This window comes from Eulemur rufifrons, chromosome 2, assembly GCF_041146395.1.
Source record: "Eulemur rufifrons isolate Redbay chromosome 2, OSU_ERuf_1, whole genome shotgun sequence".
NCBI classification, from domain to species: Eukaryota; Metazoa; Chordata; class Mammalia; order Primates; family Lemuridae; genus Eulemur; species Eulemur rufifrons.
Genome location: NC_090984.1, coordinates 77,545,830 through 77,564,454, shown reverse-complemented (window position 1 = coordinate 77,564,454; position 18,625 = coordinate 77,545,830). Strand labels below are relative to the sequence as shown.

At 33.4% G+C, this 18,625-nt stretch overlaps 1 protein-coding gene across 1 annotated transcript in view; it reads right to left on the bottom strand.

The window, feature by feature from the left end:
- Positions 1-18,625, bottom strand: part of TOGARAM1 (TOG array regulator of axonemal microtubules 1) — a 73,488-nt gene that overhangs the window by 18,643 nt on the left and 36,220 nt on the right. Inside the window, exons 8-11 of the mRNA XM_069464589.1 lie at positions 17,109-17,198; positions 15,820-15,995; positions 15,168-15,321; positions 10,939-11,092 (exon numbers count right to left, since the gene is read on the bottom strand). Of these exons, the coding sequence (XP_069320690.1) occupies positions 10,939-11,092; positions 15,168-15,321; positions 15,820-15,995; positions 17,109-17,198 (574 nt within the window). The remainder of the gene's footprint in view (positions 1-10,938; positions 11,093-15,167; positions 15,322-15,819; positions 15,996-17,108; positions 17,199-18,625) is intronic.

Here is an 18,625-nt window from a genome sequence, read left to right as displayed (position 1 = left end):
CTTCATAAAATTGAAGAGAGTTCAGAACTTGCTTTGGATTAGGCTTTAGCTTAAGGAAATGTTGTGGTTGGTTTGATTTTCTATCCAGACCACAAAAACATTTTCCATATCAGCAATAAGGCTGTTTTACTTTATCATAAATCATGTGTTTGCTGGAGTAGCACATTTAATTTCCTTCAAGAACTTTTCCTCTGCATTCACAACTTGGCTAACTAGCACTAAAGGCCTAGCTTTCAGCCTATCTTGGCTTTCAACATGACTTCTTTACTAAGCTTAATTATTTCTAGATTTTGATTTGAAGTGAAAGATATGTGATTCTTCTCTTCCTTTGAACACTTAGAGGCCATGGTAGGGTTATTAAATAATTGACCTAATTTCAATATTGCTGTGCCTCAGGGAGTAAAGTGGCCTGAGGAGAGGTAGAGAGATGGGGGAACGGCTGGTTGGTAGAACAGTCAGAACACACACAGTATTTTTTTTTTTTTTTTTGAGACAGAGTCTCACTCTGTCGCCTGGGCTAGAGTGCCGTGGCATCAGCCTCGCTCACAGCAACCTCCAACTCCTGGGCTCAAGCAATCCTCCTGCCTCAGCCTCCCGAGTAGCTGGGACTACAGGCATGTGCCACCATGCCCGGCTAATTTTTTCTATATATATATTTTTAGCTGTCCAAATCATTTCTTTCTATTTTTTAGTAGAGACGGGGTCTCACTCTTGCTCAGGTTGGTCTTGAACTCCTGACCTCGAGCGATCCTCCTGCCTCGGCCTCCCAGAGTGCTAGGATTACAGGCGTGAGCCACCGCGCCCGGCCCACACACAGTATTTATTGATTAAATTTGCTGTCTTATATGGGCGTGGTTTGAGGTGTCCCAAAACAATTGTAACATCAAAGATTACTGATCACAGATCACCATAACAGATATAATAATAATGAAAAAGTTTGAAATACTGCAAGAATTACCCAAATGTAGGAGACAAAACTGAGCACATGTTGTTAGAATAATGGTGCCAATTGACTTTTTTGAGAGAGAGGGTTGCCCTTTGTAAAAAGCACAGTATCTGCGAAGTACAATAATAAAGCAAAACAAGGAAACAAGGAATGACTGTACATGATTCAACAGTAGAAAACAGAAAAACGCCATTAGTTGTTTCTGTAATTTTTATTTCTTCTTCATTACCTGACCTAATGAGCCAGATAAATGGTAGGTAGATACCAACAAGAGGGTGTGATGCAGATGGGATTTAGATATAACATTTCAAACTTTATGGTCTTCATCTTAGAAATTTGAAGAATGTGAGCTAAGAAGAGTTCCCTTAGTTGGTAACATTGCTAGTGGTCAGATTTTAAGCTTTTAAATCCCTTGAACAATTATGGAAAATGGAGAGAAAAGATCTAAGAATTCAACGTGGCAAAAGTAAACCTATTTAACAGCTGTCCAGCTCAAAATTTTCATTGTTTGGATAAGCATAAAACATTTACACATACAGGTTTTTAAAAATTTATTTATTTTTATTTCCATAGATTTAGGGAGTACAGATGGATTTTTGTTACATGATGAATTACACAGTTGTGAAGTCTGGGCTTTTGGTGTACCCATCACCAAAATAGTGTACCTTGTATCTAATAAATAATTCTTGATCCCTCTCCTACCCTACCTCTTCTGAGTCTCCAATGTCTATTTTTTTTTTTTTTTTTGAGACAGAGTCTCACTCTGTTGCCCAGGCTAGAGTGAGTGCCGTGGCGTCAGCCTAGCTCACAGCAACCTCAAACTCCTGAGCTCAAGCGATCCTCCTGCCTCAGCCTCCCGAGTAGCTGGGACTACAGGCATGCACCACCATGCCCGGCTAATTTTTTCTATATATATTTTTAGCTGTCCATATAATTTCTTTCTATTTTTAGTAGAGATGGGGTCTCGCTCTTGCTCAGGCTGGTCCAATGTCTATTATATCATTCATATGACCATGCATACTCAAAGCTTAGCTTCCACTTATAAGTGAGCATATGCAGTATTTGATTTTCCATTCCTGAGTTACTTCACTTAGGATACAGTTACAGCTTAGCCGGAAACAACCCAATTCTATACACATAATCAGACAATATTAGGAAGTGGAGTCAAGAAGGAGCACAGAAAAAGCAATTAATAAATAGTGGGTGAAAATTTTCCAAATTTGATCAAAACTATAAAGTCCCAGATTCAAGAACAAGCCTCAAGCAGGATAAACGACAGAATATCACATTGTGGAACAGCATAATCAAATCACTAAAGGAGTGTTAAAGAGAATATTCTTAAAAGTACCCACAGAAAAAAGACACATGATATACAAGAGAGCAAATATAATAATTACAGAAGATGTCAGATCAGAAATATGCAAGTCAGAAACCAATTAGTTGAACAAAATCTAAGTGCTAAAAGAAAAACAAAACAAAACAAAAAAACCCCAACTGTCAATCTAGAATTCTATAACCAGTGAAAACATCTTTAAAAAAATGAAGGTAAAATAAAAGTATTTTTAGATAAGAAAAGCTAGCTATGCTACATGAAATATTAAAAGAAAATGTTAAGGTAAAGAAAATGAGACCAGCTGGAACTAAGATCTGTAAGAAGGCATGAATAGTGGAAATGATAAATATGTGGGTAAATATAACAGACTTTCAAAAAGTTTAAGAGATAATTGACTGTTGGGAGGAAAAAATAAGAACAACATATTATTGAGTTTATACCATATGCAGAAATACAATGTATGACAACAACAGCACAAGGGACAGGAAGATGCAAGGCCATTATTATAAGATTCTTATATATGAAATGATAAAATAACATTTGAAGCTAGAGTGTGAGAAGGTAAAGATACATATTGTAAACTCTACAGCAAGAACATAAAAAAAAAGAAAAAGGCATAACATTACTGCCATGGGAGATAAATGGAATATTAAAAATATGCAAATAATCCAAAAGATAGCAGGGAAAAAAAGAATAAAAACAACAGTAGGACAATAAAAAATATGTAGCATGGACTTACCAAGATAAAAACTTTTGGGCACTAAAGGTCACTATCGACAGAGTAAAAAGGGAGGCCACAGAAAGGAAGAAAATATTTATAAATCACATATCTGATAAGGACTTAATATTCAGAATATATAGAGAACTCCTAAAACTCAATAACAAAAACAGCCCAACTCAAAATGGGCAAAGGACTTGAACTGACATTTTTCCAAAGAAGATATACAAATGGCCAAGAAGCATATAAAAGGATGCTCAATTTTACTAGTTATTAAGGAAATGTAAATCAAAACCACAATGAGATACCACTCCATACTCATATTAGAATGGCTACTATAAAAAAAAAAAAAACCCTCACAAACAACCCCTCCTCCAAAAAAACAGGGGAAAAAAAAAAAAAACCCAAGTGTTGAAAAGGATGTGGAGAGAATGGAACCCTTGTAAACTGTTGGTGGGAATGTAAAATGGTACAACCACTATGGAAAACAGTATGGTGGCTCCTTAAAAAATTAAAAATAGAATTATCATATAATTCAGCAATTTCACATCTGGATATATACCCAAAAGAATTGAAAGAAGAGATAAGAAAAGATATTTGTATACCCATGTACATAGCAGCATTAGTCACAATAGTCAAAAGGTAGAAGCAACCCCAGTGTCCATTAATAGACGAATGGATAAACAAAGTGTGGTTATCTATACAATGGAATATTATTTAGACTTAAAAAGGAAGAAAATTCTGACACATGCTACAACATGGATAAACCAAAAGGATATTATGCTGAGTGAAATAAGCCAATCACCAAAGGACAAATACTGTATGATTTCACTCATATGAGAAAGTAGAATGGTGGTTGCCAGGGACTGAGAAGAGGAATAATGGGGAGTTATTGTTTAATGGGGATAGAGTTTTAGTTTTGCAAGGCAAAAAAGTTCTGTGACTAGTAGTGATAGTTGTGCAACAATATGAATGCACTTAATCCCACTGAAGTATATATGTAAAAATAGTTAAAATGGTAAATTTTGTTATGTATATTTTACAACAATTTTTAAAAAAGCAAATGTAGCAAGATGAAAGACTTGAACCCAAGCGAATTCATAATTACATGAAATATAAATGTTCAAAGCAGCTCAATTAAGTTAGAGAGGGAATGGACAGAGATGTTGGAATGGACGAAATAGCAAAATCGAACTCTATGCTGTATATAAGAAACATATTTTATAGATACATATAGACACAGATAAATTGTAAGTAAAAGGATAGAAAAAGATACATCTTGCCAACACTAACCATAAGAAAGAGAAAGAATATCACCAAAGATAAAAACAGACACTTCAAAATGATAAAAGGGTCAAGAAGACATATCAATTTTAATTATATATAGAGCTTTATAATAAAGAAAAAACTGATAGAAATTTAAGGAGGAATACCTACAATTATGGTTGGAGATTTCAGTAGCTCTTTCTCAGTAATTAATAGACCAAATAGACAGGAAATCAGTGAAATATAGAAGACTTAAGCAAAAACTATCAACCAACTTGGCCTACTTAACAGAGAATACTACAATTCAACAGCAGCAGACTGGAACTTCTTTTCAAGTTCATGTGAAACATTCATTTGAAAAAGATCAAAGTCTCTGCCTTCATGGATCTTATAATTTAATGAGAAAAATATATATAAGGGATAAGAAATAATGCAAGGGATATTAAGAAAAATAAAGCACAACCTGAGCAAGAGTGAAACCCCATCTCTACAAAATATAGAAAACTTAGCCAGGTGTCGTGGCACATGCCTGTAGCCCTACCTACTAGGGAGGCTGAGGCAGGAGGATTGCCTGAACCCAGGAGTTTGAAGCTACAGTGAGCAATGATTGTCCCACTGCACTCCACCCTGGGTGACAGAGTGAGACCCTGTCTCTAGGAAAAAAAAAAAGAAAAATAAATTAGAAACAGAAGAGCAAATGAAGCCCAAAGAAAGTAAATAATAAAGATCAGTGTGAAAATCAGTGAAATAAAAAACAGACAAACAATAGAGGAAATCAGTGAAAGCAAAAGTGAGTTCTTAGAGAAGATCAGTAACATCAATAAGCCTCTAGTCAGACTGATCAAGGAAAAAAATAAGAGAAAAATAAATTACCAACATTAGGAAAGAGAGAAGGAACATCACTACTGATCATTCAGCTGTATTAGGTAATAAAGGAATATGATAAACAGCTTTATGTCCATAAATTTAAGAACTCTGGTGAAATGGACAAATTCTTCGAAAGATTCTAACTACCAAACTCACTCATAAAGGAATAACCATATATTGTATAACCCAATATTTATGAAGGAAGGAAACTGAATATTAGTTTTAAATTGTCCCACAAACTATCCAGGCTTGGATAGTTTCACCGGTTAATTATACCAAACATATTAGGAAGAAACCAATTCTACATAACTCCGTATTACTAAGGGACAGATACTGAAGGACTAGCTTACATGGTTCTTCATTATCTGTCTCTTACCTCTTTCTGCAGCTTCATTCCCTACTGTGCGCTGCCTTATTTATCCACTCTAGTCTTCTAGCTGTTTCCGGGACACCTGAGCTCATTTGTACCTCAAGATCTTTAAACACTCACCCAATGGCATTTTCTCTTACTTCATTCAGATCTCTGTCAAATGTCAACTCCTCAGAAAAGCCTTCTCTCATGACCCTAACTAAAATAGTATTCTTTTCCCCATCCTCTCAAGTTGCTTATTTATTTATTTATTTTTGAGGCAGGGTCTCACTCTGTTGTCCACGCTGGAGTGCAGTGGCCTCATCATAGCTCACTGTAACCTTTTACTCCTGGGCTAAGTGACCCCCCCTGCCTCAGCCTCCAGAGTAGCTTACTGAAAGCTATAATAATTGATACAGAACTTTTCTTCTTTTGTAATGTAAGTGTTATAGTACTATACATTTCCTCTAATTTTGCTACACCCCACAAATTTTGGTGTTTCATTCTTTATTTCAATAAATTCAAAATACAATTTCCCTTTTGATTTTTTCTTAGATACATGGGTTATATATATTAATAAGTGTGTCTGTTTCCAAATGTTTGGGAATTTTCCAGATACGTGTTACTAATTTCTAATTTAATTTCACAGAACAAAATCTATATAAACTGATTACCTTTAAATTACTTGTTTTTTGGTCAATAATAAGGTCTTTCTTGGTAATGTTTTTTCTTGTGGACTTGAAAAAAATATGAATTCTGCTGTTTTAGGTGGAATGTCCTATAAATATTAATTTGATCAAGTTGGTCAATAATGTTGTCCAAGTCTTCTATATCCTTCCTGATTTTCTGTCTACTTGTTCTATCAATTAATGAGGGTTGTTAAAAGTTCCACCTACAATGGTGGATTTATTTATGTCTCCCTTGTAGTTTTATCAGTTTTTGCTTACTATATGTTGAAGCTCTTCTGTATGGTAAATAAATGTTCAGGATTGCTATGTCCTCTTGATGACTTAACTACTTTATAAAATGACCCTCTTTATTCTGCATGTGGTACACAGAATTCTAAGATGGCACCTATGATTCCTGCCCCCTGATGGACATTCTCTGTATAACATCCTCCCCGTGATCATGAATATGATGGGATATCACTTCCTGCGATCATGTTAAGTTAGATGGAAAAGGGATTTGCAGATATAATTAAGGTCTCTACCAGTTGACTTCAAATTAATCAAAAGGAAGATTATCTTGGGTAGGCTTATTAGGTGATCTCTTAAAAGAGATAAAGAATAGCAGCAAAGATTCTCCTCCTGGCTCTGAAGAAGTAAGCTGCCATGTTGAGAGGGCCTATGTTTGTGTGTGTGGCCCATAACAAGGACATGAGAGTGGCCTCTAGGAGTTGACAGGGTCCCTGGCTGACAGGTAGCAAGAAAATGAGGACCTCAGTCTCACAGCTACAAGGAACTGAATTATTCCAACAATTGAGCTTGGAAGAAAATTGGGAGATGAGATTGAATCCCTGGCTGACACCCTGATTAGCCTAGTGAGATCCTGAGCAGAGAATTCAGTTAACTGGGATCTGAATTTTCTTTTTTTTCTTTTTTGAGACAGACTCTCTGTTGCCCAGGCTAGAGTGCCATGGCATAAGCCTAGCTCACAGCAATCTGAAACTCTTGGGCTTAAGTGATCCTCCTGACTCATCCTCCTGAGTAGCTCGGACTACAGGTGCATGCCACGCCCTGGCTAATTTTTTCTATTTCTTTTTTTTTAAATTTCAAAATATTAAGGGGGTACCATATCTCAACTCTTGACCAAGGAAACTAGATAATTCATTTGTATTGTTTGAAGCCACTGCGTTTGTGGCAATATGTTATATAACAATATAAAATAAAAACATTAGTTAATATCTTTGCTTTGAAATATACTTTGATATTAATATAGCCATGCAAACTATCTGTTGATTAGTGTTAGCATGGTATATATCTTTTGTGTCTCTATTTTTAACCTGCTTGTGCTCATATATTTAAAGAGAATTTCTTATAGGTAGCATATAGTTGCATCTTGCTTTTATATCTAATCTCACTAGACTGTTTCATTCATTTTATTAATATATTTAATGTGATTATTTAGATGGTTAGGTTTAAGTTTACCATTTTGCTATTTGTTTTCTATTTGTCCCATCTTCTCTTTTTCCTTTTTTCCTCTTTTTTTCTGACACTTTTAAATTGAATATTTTTATAATTACATATTATCTCCTTTGTTGCCTTACCAATTACAATAGCTATGTTATTTTACTGGTTGCTTATGGATATGTAGTACACATCTTGAAATTACCACAGTCTACCTTGAAGTGATATATTATTTCACATATAAGAACCTTATAACAATACTTCCATTTCTCCCCTCTGGGCCTTTGTATTATTGTCATACATTTTATTTCTATATACGTTATCTGCCCCACAATATGTTATTTCTTTAAACAGTCAACTGTCTCATAAACAAATTTAAATAATAAAAAATGACTTTTAAAATAAAAAAAAGAATTTGAGTTGGAATTATATCAAATAAATATACAAAATTTTATGGTTTTCTATATATAACCAATCACAAATTAGAAAATAGTATAAAAAAGAATATAATCAAAACAGTAATCATAAATATCTAAAAATAAACTTATGAAAGAGTTCCATTTTTTTTTTTAATTTTTAAAATTGTTTTTATTTTTCCATCAAGAAAAAACATGAAGGAAGAAAGAGTTCCATTGTTAAAAGAAAATGCAAAACTTTAATTATGGTCATGAAAAATCTTAATGTACAGATATGTCATATTTTAATAAAACCTGTATGAGATATGAGAAATTTTTTAGTACTATAATTGACCTTAAAAGTGATCTGTATGGATAAATACACAGCTATATAACAGCTATATTAAAACCAAGATGGTACTGAAGAAAAGAAAATAATGAATGAGAAATTGTCCTAAGTGATAGGAAACTTAATGCAGCAATTAAGCAGTGTGGTTCAGAAATAGGAATTAACAAATTAATTAATGGAAAAGAACAGCAGGTCCAGAAATCAATTCTGGTATACATGAAAATGACACACACATGCTATAGGGAAAGAAAAAGAAAAAGAGACTGAAAGAATCTGACTGCATTCTAGAGAAGCAGCAGAATTCATTTCTGCAGGAAACTCTCTTATCTTTAGAACAGATGAGACTCTGTAGATCCCCATTACCCGACCCCTGCTGTCAGCCCTGGAAGATCCCAGGGAGAGATGGCCAACTGATTCCAGTGGTGCTTGCTCCTACTTCCTCAGGAGGCTCTATTATCTGCTTTCAGAGGCTCTCAGGGTAGAAGTTACTAGGAGACATACACAATCACTTCCTAGGTGGCACAATTATGGAGTATTACAATGAAAGGATACAGAGTAAAATCAAGGCACAAAGGGCAGAATCCTGGAGAGTTCCACATACAGAGCTTCTACTTTTCCTCGCTGCATGGAGTCACAGACAGCACTAACTTCTCCCCATAGCACACTGGATCCCTGTGGAGGATAAAGCAACTCCATCTAGGATGATAATCAGCCATGGTGACTTCTGATTTCAGCAAAAACAATTTTATATTTATCCATGTAGTAACCATTTTCACTGCCGTTCATTCCTTAGTATTTTGATTCAGATTTCCATTTGGTATTATTTTCCTTCCATCTTTCTTGTGGTGCAGGTATGCTGATGATGAAACTTTTCAGGTATTACAGATCTGAAAAAGTCTTTATTTCACTACTTCTAGTTTTGAAAGATATTTTCACTACATATAGAATTCTAGGTTGACAGTTTTTTTCTTTCAGTACTCCAAAGATCTTGTGCCAGTGTTTTTGGCTTGCAGTATTTTTTGATGAGAAGTCTGATCTTTGTTCTGTATGTAATGTGTCTTCTTCATCTGGCTACTTTTAAGATTTTCTCCATCATTAATTTTAGGCAATCTGATTATGATGTATGTCCCTTGATATAGTTTTTATCATATTGCTTGTGCTTGATGTTCATTGAGCTTCTTGGATCTATGGGTTAATAGCTTTCACCAAATTTGGATAAATTTTGTCCATGGTTTTCTTCAAATATTCTTTTCTGTCCCCCTTTCTGTCTGGTAACTCCAGTTATATATACATTAGGCTGCTTGAAATTATTCCACAGTTCACTGATTTCCTGGGTTTTTTTTTTGTTTTTTTTTTCAGTCTTTTTTAGATAGTTTCTATTGCTATGTCTTCAGATTCCCTAATATTTTCTTCTGTAATGTCTAATCTTCTGTTATGCCACCCAGTGTATTTCTGATCTCAGACATTATAGCTGGCATCAATACATATTATATTTGGGTTTCTTAAATATTTTACTTGTCTTTATTTGCTCAGTCTTTCCTCTAGCTTCTTTAATGCATGGAATAGAGTTATAATGTCTTTGTCTACTAATTCTATCATCTGTGTCATTTTTGGATTGGTTTCAATTGTTTGCTTTTTCTTCTCACTATAGGTTATATTTTCCTGCTACTTTGCATGTTAGTAATTTTTTATTGAATGCCAGACATTGTACATTTTACTTTAGGTTTTGTTGTTGTCGTTTTTGTTTTGGTCTTGCTCTGTTGCCCTGGGTAGAGTACAGTGGCGTCATCATAGCTCACTACAACCTCAAACTCACAGGCTCAAGAGATGCTCCTGCCTCAGTCTGCTGAGTAGCTGGGACTACAAGCATACACCACCACACCCAGCTAATTTTTTCTATTTTTGGTGGAGATGGGGTCTTGCTCTTGCTCAGGCTGGTCTCGAATTCCTAACCTCAAGTGATCCTCCTGCCTTGGCCTCCCAGAGTGTTAGGATTACAGGCGTGAGCCACCTTGCCCAGCCTAGCACATTTTAAAGTTGATGAATATGCCCTAGCAGAGAGGCAAAACTAAAGAGGTACAGAATGGGGACAAGGGAAATACTGAATGAATAGGGGAAGAAATGAGACAAAGGCAGTGAGTAAGTGAGTCCTCAAGCTGAAACAAATGGGATGCATATTGTCACTGTCTTTTTGTTTCCCTGAAGTTATTGGCTGAGCTGGCTGGGTAGCTGCTGTAGCTGTAGGATGAGCAGATAAGTATTTCCAGGATTGTTTCAGGTTACATTTCACAGAGAAATCCTCTGAGAAATGGTGGAATTTACATTCTAATACCAATGGGTTTATATAATCCATAATAAAGCTAAACTAGGTCCTCGTGGTACATAAGTTATAATACAACTGGTAATACAGTACTGCTAGGGCCAGAGTTCATCTACATTAATAAGTTGAAAAGACTCCAATGTCTAAGAACTAAAATAATCATTTCTAAGACTATTTTAATAGGAAATATGTTTCAAGGTTTTTAATAAAAAATTTACAGAAAACTTTTAGAACTCAATTTGGTTTTAAGTTAAACATGGTGAACTTACCAATCCTCATCAGCTAAAAGTCTCAGAGCTTCTATCAGTGCTATTTCTGGTTTTGAAAACGGCCGTAGTTCTGATAAATCCATTATTTCTGGACTATGAGTGACAGAAGGCATCCTTTCTTTATACTGTGAAGTAGTTCCAGGAGATGCTTCACCTAAAACAAAACATATTTAAAAAAGCATAAGAGAACCTCAATACAAAAGACACAAATAGGCCAGGCACGTTGGCTCATGCCTATAATCCTAACACTTTGAGAGGATTGAGTGGGAGGATCACCTAAGGCCAGGAGTTCGAGACCAGCCTGAGCAAGAGTGAGACCCCGTCTCTATTAAAAACAGAAAAAATTAGTTGGGCGTGGTGGTACACACCTGTAGTCCCAGCTGCTCGGGAGGCTGAGGTAGGAGGATTGCTTGAGCTCAGGAGTTTGAGGTTGCAGTAAGCTATGATGATAGCACTGCATTCTAGCCAAGGCGATAGAGTGAGATGCTGTCCACCCCCACCTCCACCCACAAAAAAAGGACTAAAGTAGTATTCTGGCTACAGATGTTACAAATATTTTAAACTAGTACTATTAGTTTAGTCTTCAAAAAAATTTTAATACTCTGAAACCAAAGTTATTTAAAACTTTACTTTTTGTATATAAAATTATTAATAAATTACATTTAATATAAATGGTTTTTCAGTCATGAATCATAACAAAGCCTACCTTTATTTTAATAGCTAAAAGTAAAAGAAGCAGTATGATCCCACTTTGTAAAAACATGTGGCTATATACCTATTTTACTATATAGTTGACAATTGAAAATGAAGCTTCATGATATCTGCATATAGAATTCTAACTGATTTTCTCTACTGGTATAGAATTAATGATCTATTACAAATCCTAAGACCACATGTAGTAAGCAGAACAATGTTTCTTCCATAATCAGACATTTACTAAGCATTTTCCATATGTAAGGTACTAGCGTAGATGTTGGGGAAACTAACCATCATCCTTGAGTGCTCAGAGTAATGCCCCAAGAGCACTACACAATCCATGACATGTGCAGTGGAGCTGTTAGAAAGAACAGGATCAAATAGACTGGGCCTTTGTAAGTGGGTAAAGATTTACTGGTTTTTTTTCCCATGTTAAGAGATATTTTTAAAAATAAAATTTTAGGCACTAGAAAATGACTATCAAAGGTTATTCACCATGTTATTTATGAGAAAATGTTATATGAAATCACAAATACAAGAAATTTCATTTGATGTTGCATATTAATTACATATTTAGATGCTTCTCTCACTCATTTAAAATCCAAAGGCAACAGGTATTAATGATATTAGCTAACATTTATCAAAAGCTTTGTACCAGACCTTGTAATAAATGCTTTACAAACTATACTGCTTTTAACTCTCTCAATACAGCTGTGGCACACACTCTTATTATTTTTATTTTGCAGCTGAGAAAATAATTGAGTTTCACAAAGGCTAAGAAATTTGTTTGAGGTTCCAATAGTAATGAGTGGCAGAAGCAGGACTTATATTGAGGTCCACTATCACCTATGATTTTATATAAAAAAGTCTAAGACAGAATCCTTGCTTTCAAAAACTTTATCACATACCTAACAAGAAAAGATATGTGAAAGGATAAACATGATGCTTGGGATTACTATAGTAATAAATCAGTACTAGTTTTTGTTAGAGTAAATCATATATGAGGAAGATGATGTGCCAATTATAGTATATAATAAATACACCCATTTCATTTTTTTTTTCATGGTTCAGATATACCCTCATTAGGCTTCATATGTAAGACTGATATAGATAGGTAGATAGATAGATATATAGATGATAGATAGATAGATATAAAAATAAAATCCTCCAGCTTTGGAATATCACAATCCTGAAAGAATAGGAAATACAAAATAGCACTATTATCATTTATTATGTTGCCTGATATTGTGCTAAATGCTTCATTTACATTACCTAATTTAATTTATTTAATTTAATAAATTACATTTAACATAAATGGTTTTTTAGTCATGAGTCATAACAAAACCTATCTTTATTTTAATAGCTAAAAGTAAAAAAAGCAGTATGATCCCAACTCTATGTAATGGTTATTATTATTCCTACATTACAGATGAACCCAATGCTGAAGCTTTAAGAATTCCCTTCCTATATCTAATCCACTCCCATTCTCACGAAGTAATAACTCATTAGGAAGAGATGCAGATAAACATCAAATTATCAACCCCGAGGTTATACCAGTGTGAAATACCATCACTTATCTTTACTTTGTTTTCACCTGAAAAATACTATTCTGGAAAAGAAGGTATACAGAATATCGAAAGCAGTGCTGTTCAAACTAAGGGTTTTTTTTCTGTTAAACTTCCATTGTGTTGCAGGTGGATACTTTTCTAAATACAATAAAAGCACTATAGCAGTGTCTATTGTTAAAACAATTTCTAAAAGATGAATACTTTTTGTATTTATTCTGTTACCGGTGAGTAATAAACAGTTCATCCAGTCCATGGACCATACTTTGAGTAGCAGTAATGTAATGTACAGAAACTTCTTAAATGGAGACATACTTAGAATTTTCTTATTAGCAATTATTTCTGACAATATGTTCATAACTATAAGTGGAGTTAAACATTTATATTTTGGGTTGATCGACATAAAAATTTTGTAAATATATTCTTATTTTCAAATAACACAAGGGTGATTTCAAGGAAGCACTGTCCTTATACTATAAAGATTAGGCAAAACTCACAAAATTAGTTGATGTCTCTAGTAAGCTTAAAGACCCAAAAATTTATGATTTATTACCATTTGTACTATTTGCTACTATTTGTACTTCTAGACCTACTTTTAATACTAGCTAAGTTAGGCAAGAAGTTTTGTGGGGTTTTCTCTCCTTAGATTTTAAGACATTATCTCAGAAAATTTATAAAATTACCTGAGAATGCTAATAGGCTTAACTTTCACAAATGCCTACATTTAATGAGTTCTAACACCATGTTTAGCTAGAAATTTTACAGGCAACACTTCTCATCGGGCACGCTCAACAATGATTAGCTTTGAGAATACAGAATTTTAAAAACTTTTCTATGTTTCTTGCATTATAAAAGAAATAAAAGCTAGGAAAAACTGCAGACATTAATTTAGTTTAAATCTCTTTTATTTTTATCTCCAAGAAGCATGTTGTCCAAAAGTACATTTATAGTATTTATTTCTTTCTAAACTTTTTGGGTATTTTGTTGGTATCTAGGTTTCAGATGCAACATAAATTTAAGAATGTTTACAGTTTACATATTTTATTCCTTAATAATATTTAACAAAAATAAAAATTAATAATACTTAATGTTTATTATAGTTCACACACATTTTCATTTCAACCTGTGATTTTTTCTAGTTGCTACTATACTTAAGATCTATGCAATGTTTTAAAACAGCACGGGAAACATAAAGCCAACTCTTGGTCAAGCACAGAACATAGTAGGTGACAAGCTGAATAAATGATAAATGCAAGGACTTTTCTAGGTCATGATCTAATATAAACCAATTTCACTATCTCAGTTACCTTAGCTTTAAAATGGATGCCACTCCTTAGGCAAAACAGGACTATCTGCAGGGAGTATGGAAGGAATCCTTGAGATAATCTTAACCTTTGAGATAATTTAGATATTTATAGAGGCAGAAATTGAGGCCTGTTTCCAGGTCACATAGCTAATTAAAGGCAGACCTAATACTTAAGAAGTCAGGTCTGTCTATTGACTCCTAGTTCAGTGGTCTTTCTATCACAAATGCACTGAACCACATGTAGTGTCTTCAGCTTAACAAGCATTTGTGACTTTACTCTTCACATTTAAATAAGTGATTTACCTGAATCTGAAAATACTAAAGATGATGACTGTTCTAAACTGGACCCTCCTTTTAATGGAGGGCTGAAGGCAATGTTTTCTAAAGGGGAACTCTCATTTTTTGATATCCCCACCTCATCTCCAAAATTGTTTAAATCTAGAAAGGAGAAAAATAATCATTTTTCTTTTTATGAGAATGAATTATTATAATAGTTATATATAATCATAATAGAAGCTACTGGGTCTTGCAATTTTAGTGCTATAGGTCAACATATTCCACTCTTAGTCATACATCAACCTTAGTTAAATCATATTTCACCAGCTTTAGAATGTTACTAGGAAAAAAAAAAAAAGCTACACCAAAACTTAAATTCCACTTACTTTCAGATGCCATTTTCTCAGTTCCTGTATGTTTCATCTGTTCCCAGGGATTCTGTTCCTTCTTTTCACAGTCTTTAATGTCAAAAAGTTCTTTTTCTTCTTTTCTCTTTTGTCTCATCTTGTCATAGGTAGACTTTGAAATAGAAACTTTAGTCTGCATGAAAAAATTGAAATCTCTGAAAGTATTCAGGTAGTCTGACATTTAAAATATCTTCACCTAACTATATATATGTACATTAAATGTCTATGCAAAAGAAATTATATCTTTCTTAGTCCTAATTCAAGGAATCCTAAAATCTACTAGAATTACATACTTCTAATATCCAATTAAATTTGTGCCTGAGGATATTAATTTGTTACTACTTGAGTGAATCCTAGAAAATTATTGAATATATACATATACATATATGTATATAAAGTACATGTATAGTATAAAGTATGCTAGATACTTTATCACCAGAATGAGAATGCATTGATTTAGTGGGAAGGGAGAATAACATATTATTTTAATGATCAAGGATCAAAAATTTCAATTATACCAAGATTTTAAAAATGTTAATTGAAATACTTTCACCACCCCACATCTGATATACACAAAACAGTGACATATTGTAAGTTTAAATTCATTCTAATAATTAGCAAATAATCTTACATCTTTTTCATTCTCAACATCAAGATATGATGGAACACTTTGCTGGACTGCTCTTCCATAAATCCCTGATGGTGGCTCAAAACTTTGTTTTTTTGAAAACGTATCCCCGTTTTCCACAGAAGGTATCACTGATTGGCTGCAGGTTGCTGGTGCTGAATTTGGACTTCCAAATACACCTAAAATCAACCAACCATCAAATAGTCATTAAGTATTTATGTGATGGCATTCTAGATAACAAAGTTTAAGACAAGGCTCTTGCTTTCAAGAGGTAAACAATATAGTTAATGAGAAAGATATGCTAAGTAATTACAAAATATAAACCCAAATACCCTAACAAGATAAATACTCTAACAGGACAATAATAAGAGGTGCCAAAAGGCAGTTCATGATAACATCAAGTGGGAACTGCATATTTTAAGTGCTGAGTTCATAAGAAGGAAATGTTGGTGTGAGCTGGGTTTTTAAGCTGGTTTTAAGGGGAAAGGATTTGAGCTGAAATTTGAAGACAGGAAGGATTTGTGTACGTAAGTAAGGAAGGGGAGAAAGAAATCCTATGAGATAGGGATGTTTATACAGAGAGATGAACAAGTATAAAGCATGTATGTGCAGTAATAAATTAGTTTAGTTGTGCACAAGGCCAAATAGAGGAATAACAGAATATAAGTCTGCAAGAGGAAGCTGGAGACAATCTAAGGAGGGCCTTAAATTAACCTAATGAGACTTATCAAGCAAAAAAGTTAAAAAGGATTTCAAGAATTTTATTCTAGTCAATTATATTGAACAAAAATAAGATGTACACTCTCAATGTATATCACAGCATTCTAGTTTTTCAATTAAAAAAGAAACCAGCTTTCAAAGATATTTTCAAGTATATTGTTCAAAGGTCCCCTAGCCCCTCTAAAATATGTAACAGGTTAATTTTTACTTCATCTAGACTTTGTATGGAGGATACAATTATATTAATTATATTGATTATTAAGCTGATAAATAAGGACTACCATTTGAATTTAAACTACGCTAAACCTATGTTAGCTATCCTAAAACTGTTTTAGAAGTAACTAAACTCAGTTGTCACATAATATATCTCTAGAAATAACTAACAAGAAATTATTATAGTTTCATTAGAGGGTAGAAATGTGAAGGTAAGCATTCATTTCTAATTCTTTCAACTTAATTTTTAAGAAGAAGTTCTATTTAACCCTTGACTCACATTCTTCATTCTTTATCAATATGCTTTGCTTATGTGTGAAGAGCACATACAATTAAAAAGCTAAATAACTTCGAAATACCTTTTCCAACAACTACTACTGAGTCTTCTGATAAGGTATTTGTGGGTATGATGTCAAAACTGGAAATTTGCTGTAAATTTGATGATGAACCTATAAATCCTATAAAAAAACAAAAGAAAAAATATATTTAAAAATATTTCTGTAGTATTTCAAGATATTGTAACACAGTTTTTTAAAATTGAAAATTTATTTCCAACGAAGAATTTATAATTTATTTATTCATACATGTTCATTAATTCAATAAATATTTATAATTAAAATACCTGGTATGGAGTAGGCACTAGAAAGAAACGAAACCTTCCTCCCCTTGAGGAGTTTACACATGCCAGGGATGAAGGTGGGAGAGACAGCAAATCACCACAGCATGATAATCAGGCAACAAAAGGGTCATCAAAAAGGAAATCCTTTGACATCCAAAACAGATCAGGTCAATTTCACAGGTTGCTGAAATTTATCTCAGTTTCTGATTATTTAATTATTCTCTTTCCTACTAGACTGTAAGCTTCACGGGGTTAGAATCTATGTTCAATAAATATATGTTAGATAAAAGTATCATGGCGAAAAACAATGAAAAGCAAAATATTATTAATTTAGGGTCTATGAAAGAAAAGCAGTTAATTACTGATAAATTTAACCAAATAACTGTTTTTTAAAAAAAATAAACAGGTTGTTTTGCTAACCTAACTTATTTTGGCTTTGTGTGAAAATGGCAGAGATGAAAGAAAAAACTCATGTAGGTGATCATTTTTCATATATTCCTTAAGTATAGTTTGAAATAATCCAAATTTATGTGCACTTTTATAAGACATACTGACTAACAGAAACATTAGATAGTCCAAAAAGGTGTTCTGTGACAAAGGGAAGCAAATCTTAGTAAATGAAACAATTTAAATTTACTCAATGGTCCACAAACAAAACTATACATAAACTGTCAAGAGATGAATGAATAATCAGACAAATCTCATAAGGAAAAATATGAAGGACATGTTATCTTAAAGTAATTTGACTTCATTTATAAAAGAAGCTAACAAGCACTTTTAGTGTACTTTAAATTTTACACTATATTTTCTTCTAAACAAAGAAATGTTGAAAGAAATATTGCTCCTTAATTCTCAATTCTAAAATATGAAGAAAAATATGTTTAAAGGCTTCTTCACACACAAATATCCTTAAGTAATTTTGCTTCATTACTTCTGTGTAATTCAAAGACAGAAAGAATATTAACTCATGGCATGTAGTTTGCTAATACTCCAAGCATCCACCATTAATCACTTTCTCAGGTAATTAATTGGGCTACAGGTTATATAGAAAATGGGTATGTTCAAAGGGACAGCCAGCCAGGAAAGGAATGAGAAAAAGAGGTGGGTCTGAGAGCTAATCCTAAAAAAGTCTGAAGTTTCTTACAAAATGGATCCATTTGGCCACTCATTACCAGCATTCCTTTTGGAAATCTTTTTATTCCCTTTAATATAGCACTCAATATTCACTTTAACTTAATTATTTGAGGATGCAATTTT